General features: G+C 40.5%; 2 protein-coding genes across 2 annotated transcripts in view; both read right to left on the bottom strand.

Annotated features, from left to right (window-relative positions):
- Nucleotides 1-10,108, bottom strand: part of nxn (nucleoredoxin) — a 75,028-nt gene extending 64,920 nt beyond the window's left edge. Inside the window, exon 1 of the mRNA XM_080732156.1 lies at nucleotides 9,718-10,108. Within this exon, the coding sequence (XP_080588282.1) occupies nucleotides 9,718-10,026 (309 nt within the window). The 5' untranslated portion in view covers nucleotides 10,027-10,108. The remainder of the gene's footprint in view (nucleotides 1-9,717) is intronic.
- A 587-nt stretch (nucleotides 10,109-10,695) lies between these two features.
- On the bottom strand, nucleotides 10,696-13,356 carry txndc17 (thioredoxin domain containing 17). The gene is made up of 4 exons (XM_080732162.1): nucleotides 13,130-13,356; nucleotides 12,794-12,875; nucleotides 12,126-12,201; nucleotides 10,696-11,385 (listed from the first exon to the last, which is right to left on the bottom strand). The coding sequence occupies exons 1-4, from the start codon at nucleotides 13,272-13,274 to the stop codon at nucleotides 11,317-11,319; spliced, it is 372 nt and encodes a 123-aa protein (XP_080588288.1). The 5' UTR covers nucleotides 13,275-13,356; the 3' UTR covers nucleotides 10,696-11,316.
- Between the last annotated feature and the right edge of the window lie 779 nt (nucleotides 13,357-14,135).

The raw sequence follows: 14,135 nt of genomic DNA, 5'->3' as shown, positions 1-14,135 counted from the left end.
TTTTAAAAGCATCCATCAAACCTTTCCGGGAAGAGCTGGACTGGATGCAGCTCTGTCCTCTTTCTGTCAGACAGCTTTACAAATCCCACAAAGCCTGATGGAGAGAAGCATTCACAATAGCCTGCCAGAGTCAACACAACATGACATCCATTCAGACAGTAGATCATTCTGTACATTTGTATAACATCCATTCAGGCAGTAGACTAGACTATACATTAGACACCACTCATTTTACCCACACTACTGGGGATAGATTGTTGTTTATGTACACTTGTAGGAGTAATATAAAATCACACCCAGTGTGAAGTGAGCGGTGCCTTTAACTCATTTCCTGCTATCCCTGTCGAAACCGGAGATTTCCCGCTGTACCACGCTGCCATGCCCGTAGATCCCGGAAATGTAATTACCTTTAATCATTATGAAACGATTAAGCAGTGTTACACTATATGAATTCTTCTGTTGTCCATTAAGGTCAACTTAAGGCTGCTCAACAGCCCCACTTAGTCACCCAGTGGTATTGCAGCTGTTGCTACTCACACGAGGCTGAGGCACCGCTCAAAATCTGTAGGAGTACTGTCGATTTTTTGCAAAAAACAGCCACCTGGTGCTGTCGCTATAACCGGCCCATGTGAAACATTTGGGGCAGAGGTTCTGCTCTGGCATCCAGAGAGAGTGTGTGTACAGTTACGCTGCGATCAAGCCAACGGTGCCAGAGATTAGCTGCTCACACACTCACACACACACACACACACACACACACACACACACACACACACACACACACACACACACACACACACACACACACACACACACACACACACACACACACACACACACACACACACACACACACACACACACACACACACACACACACACACACACACACACACACACACACAGGGTGCTACAGGGTTTCCTGCAGGAAAAAGTCTTGACCAGGGGGGGATCTCATGGCGCTTGCGCCGAAAATCTTTGATAATTAATTATTTAATTCAAGTAATTAATTCACTTAATTTGTAATATAAATTCTTAATTTTGCCCTATAAAAAAAACACATGAGCCCATGATGACGGAAAACACAACTAAATTAATTCCCTTATTTTAGACTAATTCTTATTTTTGCCCTCAACATAAAAGGAGAGGTTGACTCTTGTCTCTTGGCCAGGGGGGACAGATTTTAGGCCAGGGGGCCCCCCTGGCCTATAAAGTGCTGCAGGAAACCCTGTGCTAAACATAGTCTCGGCCCTTCCATTCGGCCTGGCGGAGACAATTAATACTACTACAGACAGAGCTGTTCTTCTCAGCAATGACAGATTTCCACACCGCAAGACAAGTATAACGGCCCCCTCCTGAGTGTAGAGTCGATGCCCAGATGATCAGGCTTATCTTAGACAGTAGCATTGCGTGTCTGTCAGCTGTTGGATCAAAATCCCTCCTCCAATTGCATCAGCTCAATTGCAAGCAAGCAAGACAGCGGTGCTGTTGCCAGTGTGGCAGGCTACAAGCTGAGACAGCCTGTGTGTTTAGAAACCACTACCGGCATGTTGTTTTCAGACAGGAGCCGAGCTGCATTTACACCCCCAACACATGCGCTCACGCGCGCACACACACACGCACACACACACACACACACACACACGTGTGCACACACACACACACACACACACACACACACACACACACACGCACACGCACGCACACACGCACACACACACACACACACACACACACACACACACACACACACACACACACACACACACACACACACACACACACACAGTAAGTATGGTCACGACATGGAGATAGTTATATGCAGGGGTTAAGGGTTATGATGACCAAGGGAAACTCTGCGAGATAGAAATTCTCATACTATGAATAAATTAACATAAAATCAACAATGCTGCACACCGGTTGAGGAAATGAGCTACTGTTGTTAATTATATCGCCTTCTTTTGTGATCCAGATGAAGATGGACTGTGGGTATGTCTCCAAAACCTGCCGAAAGGCTCTGTATTCTCCCTATTCATCCAAGGAGATATGATCAGCAATGATGACGAGGGGAAAACCGTGTAATCACAAAGAAGAGCAACATTAAATCTATGGAAGATAACAAAGGGAAAGTGAAAGACAGCTCCGAATAGCAGAGTGCCCCTGGGGCCGCTGTGCTGTTATTATGTTGGACAGGGCTGCTGAGCTACGATGGAGGGCAATTAGACCAGAGGATTGACTGGGGGAGGGTGGGTGGTGTCTGAGGCTGGCACAACAACCTTCCTATGATGCATTCTCAGAGAACCGGGGTGCTGCAGGAGAAATGAGCAAACAACATCCATTTCTCAACACTACCCCAGATGTGACAACAGTGCTAAGACGGGGAAGAAACTAAATAGCTCAGATGAGGGAGGATTTATGAGATAAAATAACAACAACCGTATGTTTATTTCCATATAAATAAGCTTGGTCTAAGCGGTTTTCCTGACATCATTGGAACCCAAGCAATTTGTGTGCTAAGGCTTCTGGTGCATGTGTTGGGATGATCTGGCAAAATAGAGGGGGAAAAAGCTGCATTCTTGGACTAGCAAGTAAGTGCAAGTTAGGTTGGTTTTGGGATAACATCCACACAAACCATTGATTCATCTGTTGTTCTCATCTGAGTGTTACCACAGACACTGTGGTGAAGACATGGCTACATTTGTTATCTGTAACGTCACTCTCCTTTGGAAAAGTTCTGTCTGAAAACCACAAGGAGCCATGGAATGGTTCATCTACAGTATATGAGGAAAGAGAAAAAAGGCAATCCCAGAGTATCATTTCAGTGGTTCACGGACCACAGACCAAGGTCGTAGCCTTACAGCCATTGTCTGTTGTCATGTACAGGCAGATAACGCTAGTAAAAACAGATTGGGTTGCAAAGGGAGAATGGACCATGCAAGGCACACAGCGCGACTCTGTCATCAACTCTCAGTTGTGTAACTTAAGCTTCCGATCTTCACCTCAAATGAGATCTCTATTGTCGCCTCTCATAATATTACAGAACTCGCAGTAAAAAGGACACAATGGGCTGTGAAAGGCAACAGTAACACAAGCTTGGTGTGAGAGGCAACATTTGGCGTGACCAACAGTCCACAGCCTTCACTTACACACTCTGTTTCCTTGCCCTCTGGCCCTTACTGCTCCAGTGAAGCAGGTGTCTGCCCACATTCTTCACATAAGCTCTTGTCAAACATGGCACACAGCAGCAGAGCCGCGCGGAATCAGGACAACAGAGCCACACTGCCTTGCAGGACGGCAGCCAAGTATGGAGATTCTAACACAGTTTCACTAGGTATAGTATGGCCTCCAGCAAGACAACTTTATTTCCAATGATCCCGGTTCATCTCTAGCAACCTGACGATCATTCGTGATTTAGACTTAGTTGCACACCGGTATAAATCAGACACCACATTTACAAGACTATAGATACACTCTGTGTTATGTATTCTTCTTTACACATACTCCTGATCAATCTTACAGCATGTCGTGCACGTTATGCAAAGAGCTGCTTTCAAGCAACAGTTTCTGTGCTGAACACACTTCTGATTAAGATTTTGGAATAGGCCATCATATTGTATTATATTTTAACAAGTAATTAATTACTTCGACCTAAAAGTAAAATTATGTTTGGGCAGATGCCTTGGTTTTAGTTTTGACAATGTGCTACTTATTATTCTTCATCATACATAAAACACATAAAGCATGTACTGTACACTACAGTATGTTACTGTTCAGTGGATGTAATTTATCCATCATCATAACAATAATGTGCTTTGCCACAGAGCACACGACCACAGCTGTCACGGCACCCTTCTGTGAATGATAATAATAATAAACGAGGCAAGTTAAGGCCTGTCCATAGTATCTCCGAAATGTTCGGTGAGTTGCGATTTCCGACGTGCAAATTTACGAACTCTCATTCGGTGTAATACTTTTCAGAAGTCGCGAGTGATGTCATTTTGTAGTCGAACCGGACCTTTTGACCGAAAAGTTCGATTTGGTTAAAGTATGGACAGGCCTTAAGGCTATAAGATGTGGCACAGTCTCAACAAGAGTTCTAGGGTATTCGGAAATAATATGCCATCCATCCTCAGTGGAAGGAAAAAAGAATCATATTCCAGCTGATCCCTGAAAATGTGCTTGCAACAAATTATGTAATAGCACAGGATTCAACACAGGCCTAACTTAATTGTATCATTCAACACAAATTAATTTCTCGACTGTTAGGTATTGCATTTGTACGTTTTATATTTATTTAGGGCACTCTGTGGCGTATAGGGGAGTCTAGGGGGATCGAATCCACCACAGTGCATCCTAAATACGAACACAACTGGCCTCATTCGGGGGAGAGAAGCAAGGTGGGGAGGGTTGATCTTTGTCGCTGCATGTATTCCACGGGCTCGAGCAGCGCAGAGAATAGGGCTGTCAAGATTAGGACATTTTACATGACAATTAATTGTCACTCAAATAATTGCGATAAAGGATTTAATTGTGTTTTTGTCGTTGACAACTACATTTCTGTTTGGATTCTAGGCTCTGAAGTTGCACATGGCAGATACAGATGACACATAACCTAAATATACAAAGAAATGACTGACAACTGACATTTGACAACTTTACAGTTTAAAAAGAACATTAATAGTGGAAATAGCCGATATACAAGCTCACAACGTGTCACATCCACGATTTTTATAATAAATGAACATATATAAACATTTGTCAACATGGAAACGATTATGACGATTATCACAAAATAATCGATTGCGATTGGACAATTATGTAATAATTGTGACAGCCCTAGCAGAGAAGCTACATCCTTCTGGTGTGGGCTCCTCACTGGTAGGTGAGCCAGCAGGGTACAACAGTGACAGGTGTCAACACAGTCAGAAATGTGTGGTGAGGTATTAATTGGCATAAAAAGGGCTAATCAAAATGTTGAAAAATAAATCATGTCAAATATTTGTAAAATAAATAAATAAAAATTGTCTTCAGGTGATATTTTGGTTTAAAATAAGTACACGTGTGTGGACACTGGAGGTGTCAAGACCTTCCAAGACCAGATGTTAAAAGAAAACAGTTCACTATCAGTATAATAACATTGCACAACACCCAATATTGTAACTGATTATGGCCTGTTTTAAAGAGAATTGGTGAGACAATACACCTTTAATATACAGTATACTTGTGTCAGGTCAAAAGCAATGCATTAAATTATAGCATAATGCACACACATTCCCTCAACATCATTTGTCAAAACTAATATAACATTTGTCTATATATCAATCAAGAGGAATAACATCCATATGCACATCCATCCATATACTGTAGGTTAACCCAAACTAAATGTAGCACTTGAAAACAAATGCCAGGCATTATCACCTATAGAGATACAATATTCCAGGCTTTATCCTCGCCACTTGTACTGAAATGAAAGGCACACAACAGGCGTGGAGCCGCGATGCACGTTGAGCAGGGTGCGGTGTGGTTTTCATCAGATCGGTGACACCCTGATGACAGGCACCCTTAGCCCCTCTCTGAAACCCCTAGCAGCTGTGGCTCTGAGCCCAGTGAACAGGAGCCCTGTCTCAGGGGGCAAGCAAAGGCACAGGACTGTGGAGAAGGGGGACTGAACAAGAGGCCTTTCTCCCACTAGGTTGTGATCCGCCCCCTCCGTGTCCTGCAGGAACAGCACTGGCAGCGTCAGAGTTGACTCTCCACCATTGGCAGACGCAGGTTTCACAGAGACTTGGCCAGGGCTTTAATTGATTTACGTGAAACTCTCCCACTCTTGCCTGTGCAACTCCATGTAAGGCAGTGCCAGCAAGCCAAGGCACTACTCACACACAGCCATGCCTCCCTTAACAACGGGCAGATGTCCACCCACTAAAAGCCCACTGGCACAGAGTGCCTTCAGACACAATGCAATGCAAGGCAAGGCAACACACAACACAAAGCAAGGCAATAAAAGAGACCCATGAAATAATTATAAAGCAATACTCAACGGTGGACAAAGTCCATAGACTTGTTCATGCATTATTACATTCAAAAGGAACCCACAGAGCAGACAAACAGTTGACTTGTACTGTAAACATTATAACGTAAATGTACAATTGACAAAATAACTATCCACTCCTTTTCATATTCAGGTCTGCATATGAGACAGTTAAATGTATTATATCACGAAATGGCTTTCTTTAACAGTATAGTAAATAATACAATTAAAAATTGAATTTCAGAGTTCAGTCTCACTGTGTCCAGTCTAGCTGGCGCTTGAATTTACCCCATGCCCACGGGATCAATAAAGATATCTATCCATCTAATTCATATATAAATATATCTGATATATTCTGATAACAAATATCTGTTATCAGAAAAAGTCATTTGAATGACAATTCCCTTCAGATCAAATGGAGATCAGTAATGTGGAGCTTTAGGCTAAAAGTTAGTTTAACAACAATGTAGTCTGAAGCCTGATTTATAATTCAGTTTATGACCCTGTCACTCATACATATTTTCAAATGAAGATCACGTTTTTCAGTTTCAGAATCACTATTTTTTGGCAAGCGACAGTCATACGATGAAGTGTGATTTTATGGTGGTGTCAATGTAATTTAGTGTCAAAATACCAGGGAGTGCCACTGTAAGAGAGGGTGGAAGGACTCTAGGTAGGTCATGAAAGAGACGATTGAGGAAACATACAGTAGCAAGGACCAAGGAGATGAACTCTTGCTTGCTAAAGCTCAAAAGAAGCTAGCCAGGCCGTCTGGGCGGGGCGAGTTGACCACATACCCGCCGCCGCAGACCCACAACATCAACACAGCCCTCCACAGGTCAAATAACTCACCAATTAAGCCTCTCCAGGGCACGCAAAGATGCTCTGCAATCACTGCAAACATCACACCCACAGCAGAGCTAGATTTTTACATGTCCTCCCCTTTTTGAGAGACTGCTGCAACATTTCTTCAAATAGTTACAAATAGCAATGATAGTTTTACAAGGGAGAGAGTGCAGTCTCCCTAGTGGTCCTTTCTAGAGACAGTAGGAAAGCAGAGAGGGTTGCACTGACCATACTGGGAAGAAAGCTAGAGCAGGAATCAATGCTAGGCTAGTAAGAGTACTGGTATGTCTGTCTCCACTCTCCAGGTCAGGTGGCAGCCTTAAGCTTACACTATCTCTGGGTACAAAATATCAAATACCTTAATTGTGAATTGTAAATAGATGTTTTCCCCCTTAAACCTGGAGCATATAATAGCTTATCAAAAAGGCTGATGACTGGTGATCTTAAGATAACCTGACCATGTGCACACATGAGAAACAAAGCAGTGTAATAGAAGTCAAGATAAACCACTAGAACCTCAACCATGTCATGAAATACCTTGAAATGTGTTCAAAGTAATGCATGTGGAGTGGGATTAGCCTGCATTAATCCTTGTACTGTATAAATAGTAAATATAATCTCATCTCTCTGGAGATAGTACTGTATATATGGGTATCAGATTCAGTACTGTTACTTTAAGGGACATAAGGACTGTCTTAAAACCCATAAAACAACAGGAGAACCAGTAGTCCTCAGTAAAAGCAATCTGGGAACCCATTCTGTACAAATAAATAAGTAACAGAACTGCATCCTTCCATTTCTCTAATGCTTAAGACCTTCAGCATCAGCCATCAGGATATGAACAATGGCTATGATGTCGATGATGATGATTTTTTTCACAAGCATTTGGAACACAATAAAGTGGAGCTGTGGTTGTAGCTATGCTCCACCCTTTTCTGGAGCAAGACAGCCCCCTTTCCTCTGTCATCAACTCATCATGTCTGGACTACATAATGAAGGGCAACATAAACTATTATTCGGTCAATCTGAAACACATTACAAAGATTCAGCCTAATTCACTCCTAAAGGGTTTGCTACTTGGTGAGGTTTCATTAGGTATGGTGCTGAAAAATATAATGATTCATGGGAGGATCCTAATACAATAAAATATACAATCATGTTGATATATACACTAAAAGGGAAAAATGCCAGATTGAATATTATATATTTCACTTCTCCATGTCATTTCATTCTTAAATGTATTACTTTCTAAGAACCACATTTTTATTTGAAAACTATAGGCCTAATCCTCAAAAGGAAAAGATCAACATAATCCAGCTAAACACCAGCTTCATTACAATCAGTTTAACAACTTTAACACAATAGATGTACTTAATTATGTGCAATAAATTGAGCATTTCTGTGAATTTCACAAATAATAGGTATGTTGTGAAATGGAGAATGGCAGAAACATGATCCCGCTAAGTAAAAACACAGTTCTCATCTGCAGTAGCCTACATCTCCTCTCATTCATGAACACAATTGCCACACATCATGCACACATAGGCTTACAGACTGTACCATCCTCCCACCTACAACTCAATTTTTACAACCTACATGGAGATGTGAGCACAAACACTTTATTTATTTATTTGTTTGTTTTATATGTGATGTCACATATTATCCAGCAGATCTAATATTTTAGAAGCATTTGGTGGAGCAATTGTATTAGCAGTAATTAGATTTTATATTAATACAATTTAACACAATAATAGATTTATATCCCTATCATTTTTCATTGAATAATTAAAAAGTAGCCTAATAGACAAAAGCCATCTTTACTAAAGGCCATGTTTACTTTTAATATTGTTTTAGCTAGTAAATAAAATAATGTATAAAAAAAGAACATGGAGCCAATATTCAAATAATGTCATACTTTTCACCCCAAAGATCAAGGTAATTTACGAAATGTATGAATTATGGAAACTGCCCCCCACCCCCACCCCACACACACACACACACACACACACACACACACACGAGACAATGGCAATTACTCAAAACTCAACACAATAGCAAAATATAGACAATGTGTATTGAGTAATGGAAATCTATAAAGTCAAAATTAGATAAAATAATATAATTGAAGAAAATAGAATAGAAAAGAATAGCTATGCAGCAAGCTGAATAACATAACATAACATGATGCAATATTTCAGGGATACAATTAAGTTCACATTTTAAGATACTCGAAAGCTTATATTTAATAACGATAATGTAAATTAAAAACCATAAGAGCTCCTTTGCAAGGAGATGCAAAGTTGCAAACATGATGTGGGCAATTATAAATCAGTAATTTAACTAATACATTCTGAACAGGGATTGTGACCATTTAAGAGATTAATTTAAATATTGACATATAGTTGAAATGTAATTATAAGCCCAATATATTTTTAAGGTTATTGGCCCCAGATACAGAAAATCTAGCTAGCCTATATTACAATACATAAACTGTAGGTAGGCCAACATGTACTGCATTGTAACAAGACCAAATTCTTCTCATACAGAAGGTGAGGCAGAGGCACTATTAATTCATTGATAAATATTTTTAAATTGTTTTATATCTGATGAAAACCAGGCGTCGGTGTAGAAAGAGGTTCATCACTTTGATGCTCCATCATGGCCCAAATTAAACCACATAACAGTAACGTAGGCTACAGTACACCTGTGCACTGAAGGACGCAGACAGTAGGCTAGCCTATTATGTAGACAGATACACGATTATGCCCTTCTTCGAAGTTTTTAGCCTCCTGGACAAGAGAACATCCACCTGTTTGTCACTGTCATCAATCATAACTTACCTTTTTGTGTCTGTCTTTGAAAGGTAACGCTGGCCACTGCATCTCCTGTAAAAAGTCCTGCCAATGTTTCTGGTCCTGGTCAGACGAGATGAAGACGACTTCCAATTTGTCTTTGTGTTCGGACGATTTTTTGAACTTGCTGTAAAACTCACACAGGCTGGCGTTGAACTGCTTGCACGGAGCATTCTGACTACATCCGAAGTAGAGCCCGACCAGGGACAGCTTGGCGCCCAGCGCCTGCACGTCCACCTCGGCTTTCTCGCTGTTGACGAGCCGCTCCCCGAGTAGATTCACCAGAAACTCCGACATCGCGGCTCCGAGTCCTTCTTGACAATCTTTTTCTTCAGCCAAGAGTAGACCGACCGATGTAAACGAAACCAATAAGCTAAGATGCAACTACACACTCCCTCTTCTTCCTCCGCTTCAAGCTTTTCGGGAAAGCTCCAAATCCGCGACGTGCTTTCAGGCGCTGTGTTGTGCACGACTGGTTCAGTGGTTCATAATATTTCACCGATGATCAGCCCCTCTGCAAGTGAGAGATGTGTGTTGGAATGCGCTCCAGTTAGACTGCGTGAACTGCAACAGTGGCTGCGCTCTTCTCCCAGAGCACACACTTTCATGACACATAGTTATAACATTGAGATATTGCATATTGATTTTTTTTTAATGCCGTCTGCACCCTCAGCGAATGCACATCAAACATTTTGTTGGCTATTATAGGCATTTGTTTGCTATTCTCTGCTAGATAATACGACGTTCTCGAATCACACACCTGCGACTAGAAGTTTACGTAAATAATATTCAAATAAAGTACTTAATGAATACCGTTGCTAATGATAAATGTTTTCCGTTCATTCGTAATAAGAAAAATAAATAGCGTGCCGTCTACTTGTGTCTACACGGGCCAAAGGTTTCCATCATGGTTAGGGTGCCACCTAGTGTTGACTGTATAGAAATACCTGTGCCTCCACGCCAAGAAAAGGTTCAACATCTGCTTCAAGATTTTATTTTTCTTGTGCTGCAAAACAATCTTCACAAAACATAGGAAAACATCACAAAGCTCTTGAATTGACACCCCCTATCTAAACTGGTGAATTGGTCTCACATTGCATGAAGTTACAATAATGTAGGAAGCAAATCTATAAATGGTATAATCACCTTCAATGGGGCCATCTATATTGACTGTAATACACTTTATTTAGTCCTGTTGGAAATTATGAGTGTAACATTCTGATTATAATAAAACAGTAGCCTCGTAAACCAGACTCCTCATTCGAACAGAAGTTGGGAGGAGTCAGTTTACTAGGCTAGTAAAACAGCACTAGTGTCTTACTGTCTTTAAATAACGGTCAAATATTTGTTGGTTGACATCAACCATTATAAGTGACATTGAATGGTATGCAAGATTACTAATAGTCAATAATAGAGCAGTGCTGAGTCAGACATACTGTAATCTCGCAAGACAGATTCAGCAATCAAAGGGATTCTTTTTTGGCAGATGGGTTAGTCTGGGTTCAGACTCTGTATAATGTAATAAGACAACAGTGAATCAATTTAGAGTACATTATGACCACTGGCATAGCATAAGATGAAGATTCCCTAGTCTTCGGTGAACATCATCCTCACCAGGTCAGCTTTGAAGCATTCCTCTTCCACTAATTTCTGAGGCTGAAACAGAGAAATGTATAGCAGCGATGAATCTGTAAACCAAACATTTTCTGAGAAACGGCAAACATTTGTATCAGACAAACATGCTCAACAGGTCTTACATGGGAATCGTGTGGGTTCTATACACAATTATAGATAGAATCTTTTTAGATAGAACAGTAGAGACAGGAAGCTGAGTGTAAAAAGGACAGTTCTCTGTCCAGAATCCAAACGGGAGAAGTTACAATCTGGTCACCGGAACACACTCACTTGTGTTTGTTTTACTGAGGTTAAGGTTAGGAATACGTTTATGGTTAGGCATAGTTTTACATTGCTATGGTCCATAGCAATAGAAGGAGTTCTCCTTAATGCTACAGCTACAGTATGTCACTGATGAGCCCTTGCGCTCACCCCCGCGGTTGTTGAGTTTAGGAATAAGCTTAGGTGTAAGTAGGCATAGCTTTACTGAGGTTACGTTTAGGAAGAATAAGGCTAGTTTTAGGCATAGTTTTACTGAGGTTAAGTTTAGGAAAAAGGTTAGGTTTAGGCATAGTTTTACTGAGGTTAGGTTAAGGAATACCTGGTGGCGACCGTTCCGAGGTTACCCGATTTGACCTGGGGCGAGCGTGTTTTGAGGCGAGCGTTCTTGTATTCCATATTTCTGATTCTGATGCAATTCTCCATAAAAACGTATAATTTACATAAAAATACAGTGTAAAAGTCAGAGAAATTAAAGTAAAGAAGTATGAGGCTTGTCTTACTGTGCCATATCGCAGCAGAGTAGGAACTCCACTGAGCTTCAATGTCTTCTTGAAAGCATTAGTTGGATCCTTCCAACTGAAATAAATAAATCCATAAATAAATAGACTGTGGCCCCTTTTCCACCAAAAGAACTTTGGTTCTAGAACTGGTTCCGTTCTAGATTCTTGGAACGCACTTGGTGGTGCTTTCACGGAACCGATGGACATTTTCTGAACCAATTAATTTTCAGTGGAAACACTGAACTGGTTCAATATTAGGTGGGGAAAAAAGAACTGAACCGGTTCAACCCCGGTGGAAAAGGGGCCTGTATATACCACACAAGGGTAGCCTACAGTAGAATTTTCATTCAAGTTAAATAAAAATGTGAAATAGGCCTATAGATGTAAATAATAAAGCAGGGAGTTAAAGAGTTAGTTAGATGGTATTGAAGATAGGACAGCTGAGTCACTCTCATTAATCTCATCATTGATCACATGGATTTGGACAAAATCCTTTACTCCTGCACTCCTTGTTACATTATCATAATCTAGGATTTAATGTATCAATTAAGCCTGAAATCAATCTAATATCAAATGCAAAAAGTGTTGAAAAATGTGATTTCCCCAAAGCTGAGGTCAAGGTGTTGCTCTGAAATGTGAGACAAAAACAAAACTACCATCAGACTTACAAGGCTCTCTCTCCAACTTGACAGTAGATGAATACAGATCCTTCAGGAAGGTGAGACAGCTCCCCTCTTACAATTGGCTCGGCTGGAATAGAGGACGATGTTAGACAAAGAGGGATTTTTTTTAAATGCACGTAAAACCTTACAAATCGACTGGTTGATTTATATTATACTGGCAAAATGCTGACAACACTGTATATTTGAACTTATATCTGTGATAAGCAAAAACACACACACAAAAAAAGCTCTAGCTTATTTCCAGTGTGGTCCTTTTGATTGTAAATGTTGCCACGGCGTTTTGGAGATGGCCTGCTGTTATTAAAAAAAACAATAACTTACCTTTAACACAGTCTGGACACCAGCTCATCCCCTGTGCGTCTTTGTCGCCAGAGAAATATGCAAAGATATCCTTTCCTTTCCTATCAGACACTGCTTGGCAAAATTCATCATAGCCATGGACTTTGACTTCTTCGTATTGGGCCATTATCTATTTGAAAATGTAACGGGTGACTAATTAAACTGTGCAGTGAATGAACCGATCAGGTGAAGATCAACACACTGGTCTGACTGAGTGAGCACAGTTAGAACTGCAAAAATAAAACACTCACGTGAAGTTGACAGCACACTTCCTGCCTGTGCAAAAGGTTCTTAAAGAGACCATACATACAATGTCATTTCAATAATTATTTGAAATAGTCGCGCTCACTTAAAAAGAGGAAAACAAACTCATATAAAACTACGTACTCAAATGCGGTTGATAAATTTTACATGTACCTTGTCACTATGTCAATATTGGTAGAGTTTTCATAGATAACCATCGGGATATTATTAGTGGTGTTTGACTGCTTTGACGATCCGTAGTTGTTGATGGGATTTATGGCTCTTTGAAGTGAGCTGGATCTCTGGGATCCGTTCCTTTCAAAGAGCCGTTCAAAAGACTGGCTCATTTTAGTTACTAGTCTAGTTACTTTGTAGATTTTGATTTAAATCACTTCAACCATATATATACATGTCGGCCATATTACATTTTGCGTTGCAACGCATTGTGAGCTTGTAGATCTGCTGTTTTCAAATTATTTTTCTACATTTTATTAATTGGAAAACTTGTGAAATGGGACATTCTGCATAATGAGTATTTTGATACCAATACTTTAGTACTTTTTGTGTCAGAGTATTTCTACATTGCAGCATTGATACTTTTACTTAAAATTAAAAAGTATCAATGCTGCAATGTAGACATACTCAGACTTCGTACTTTTTAAAGTGACAGTACCCCTTTAGATGACAGGCCTACCTACTTTAAGTAAAGAATTTTAGTACTTTTCCCACCACATAGAAACGTAGA

The sequence above is a fragment of the Nannobrachium achirus genome (assembly GCF_963921795.1).
Source record: "Nannobrachium achirus genome assembly, chromosome: 8".
NCBI classification, from domain to species: Eukaryota; Metazoa; Chordata; class Actinopteri; order Myctophiformes; family Myctophidae; genus Nannobrachium; species Nannobrachium achirus.
Note: the sequence above shows the minus strand (reverse complement) of the source record. Positions and strands in the feature narration are given on the sequence as shown.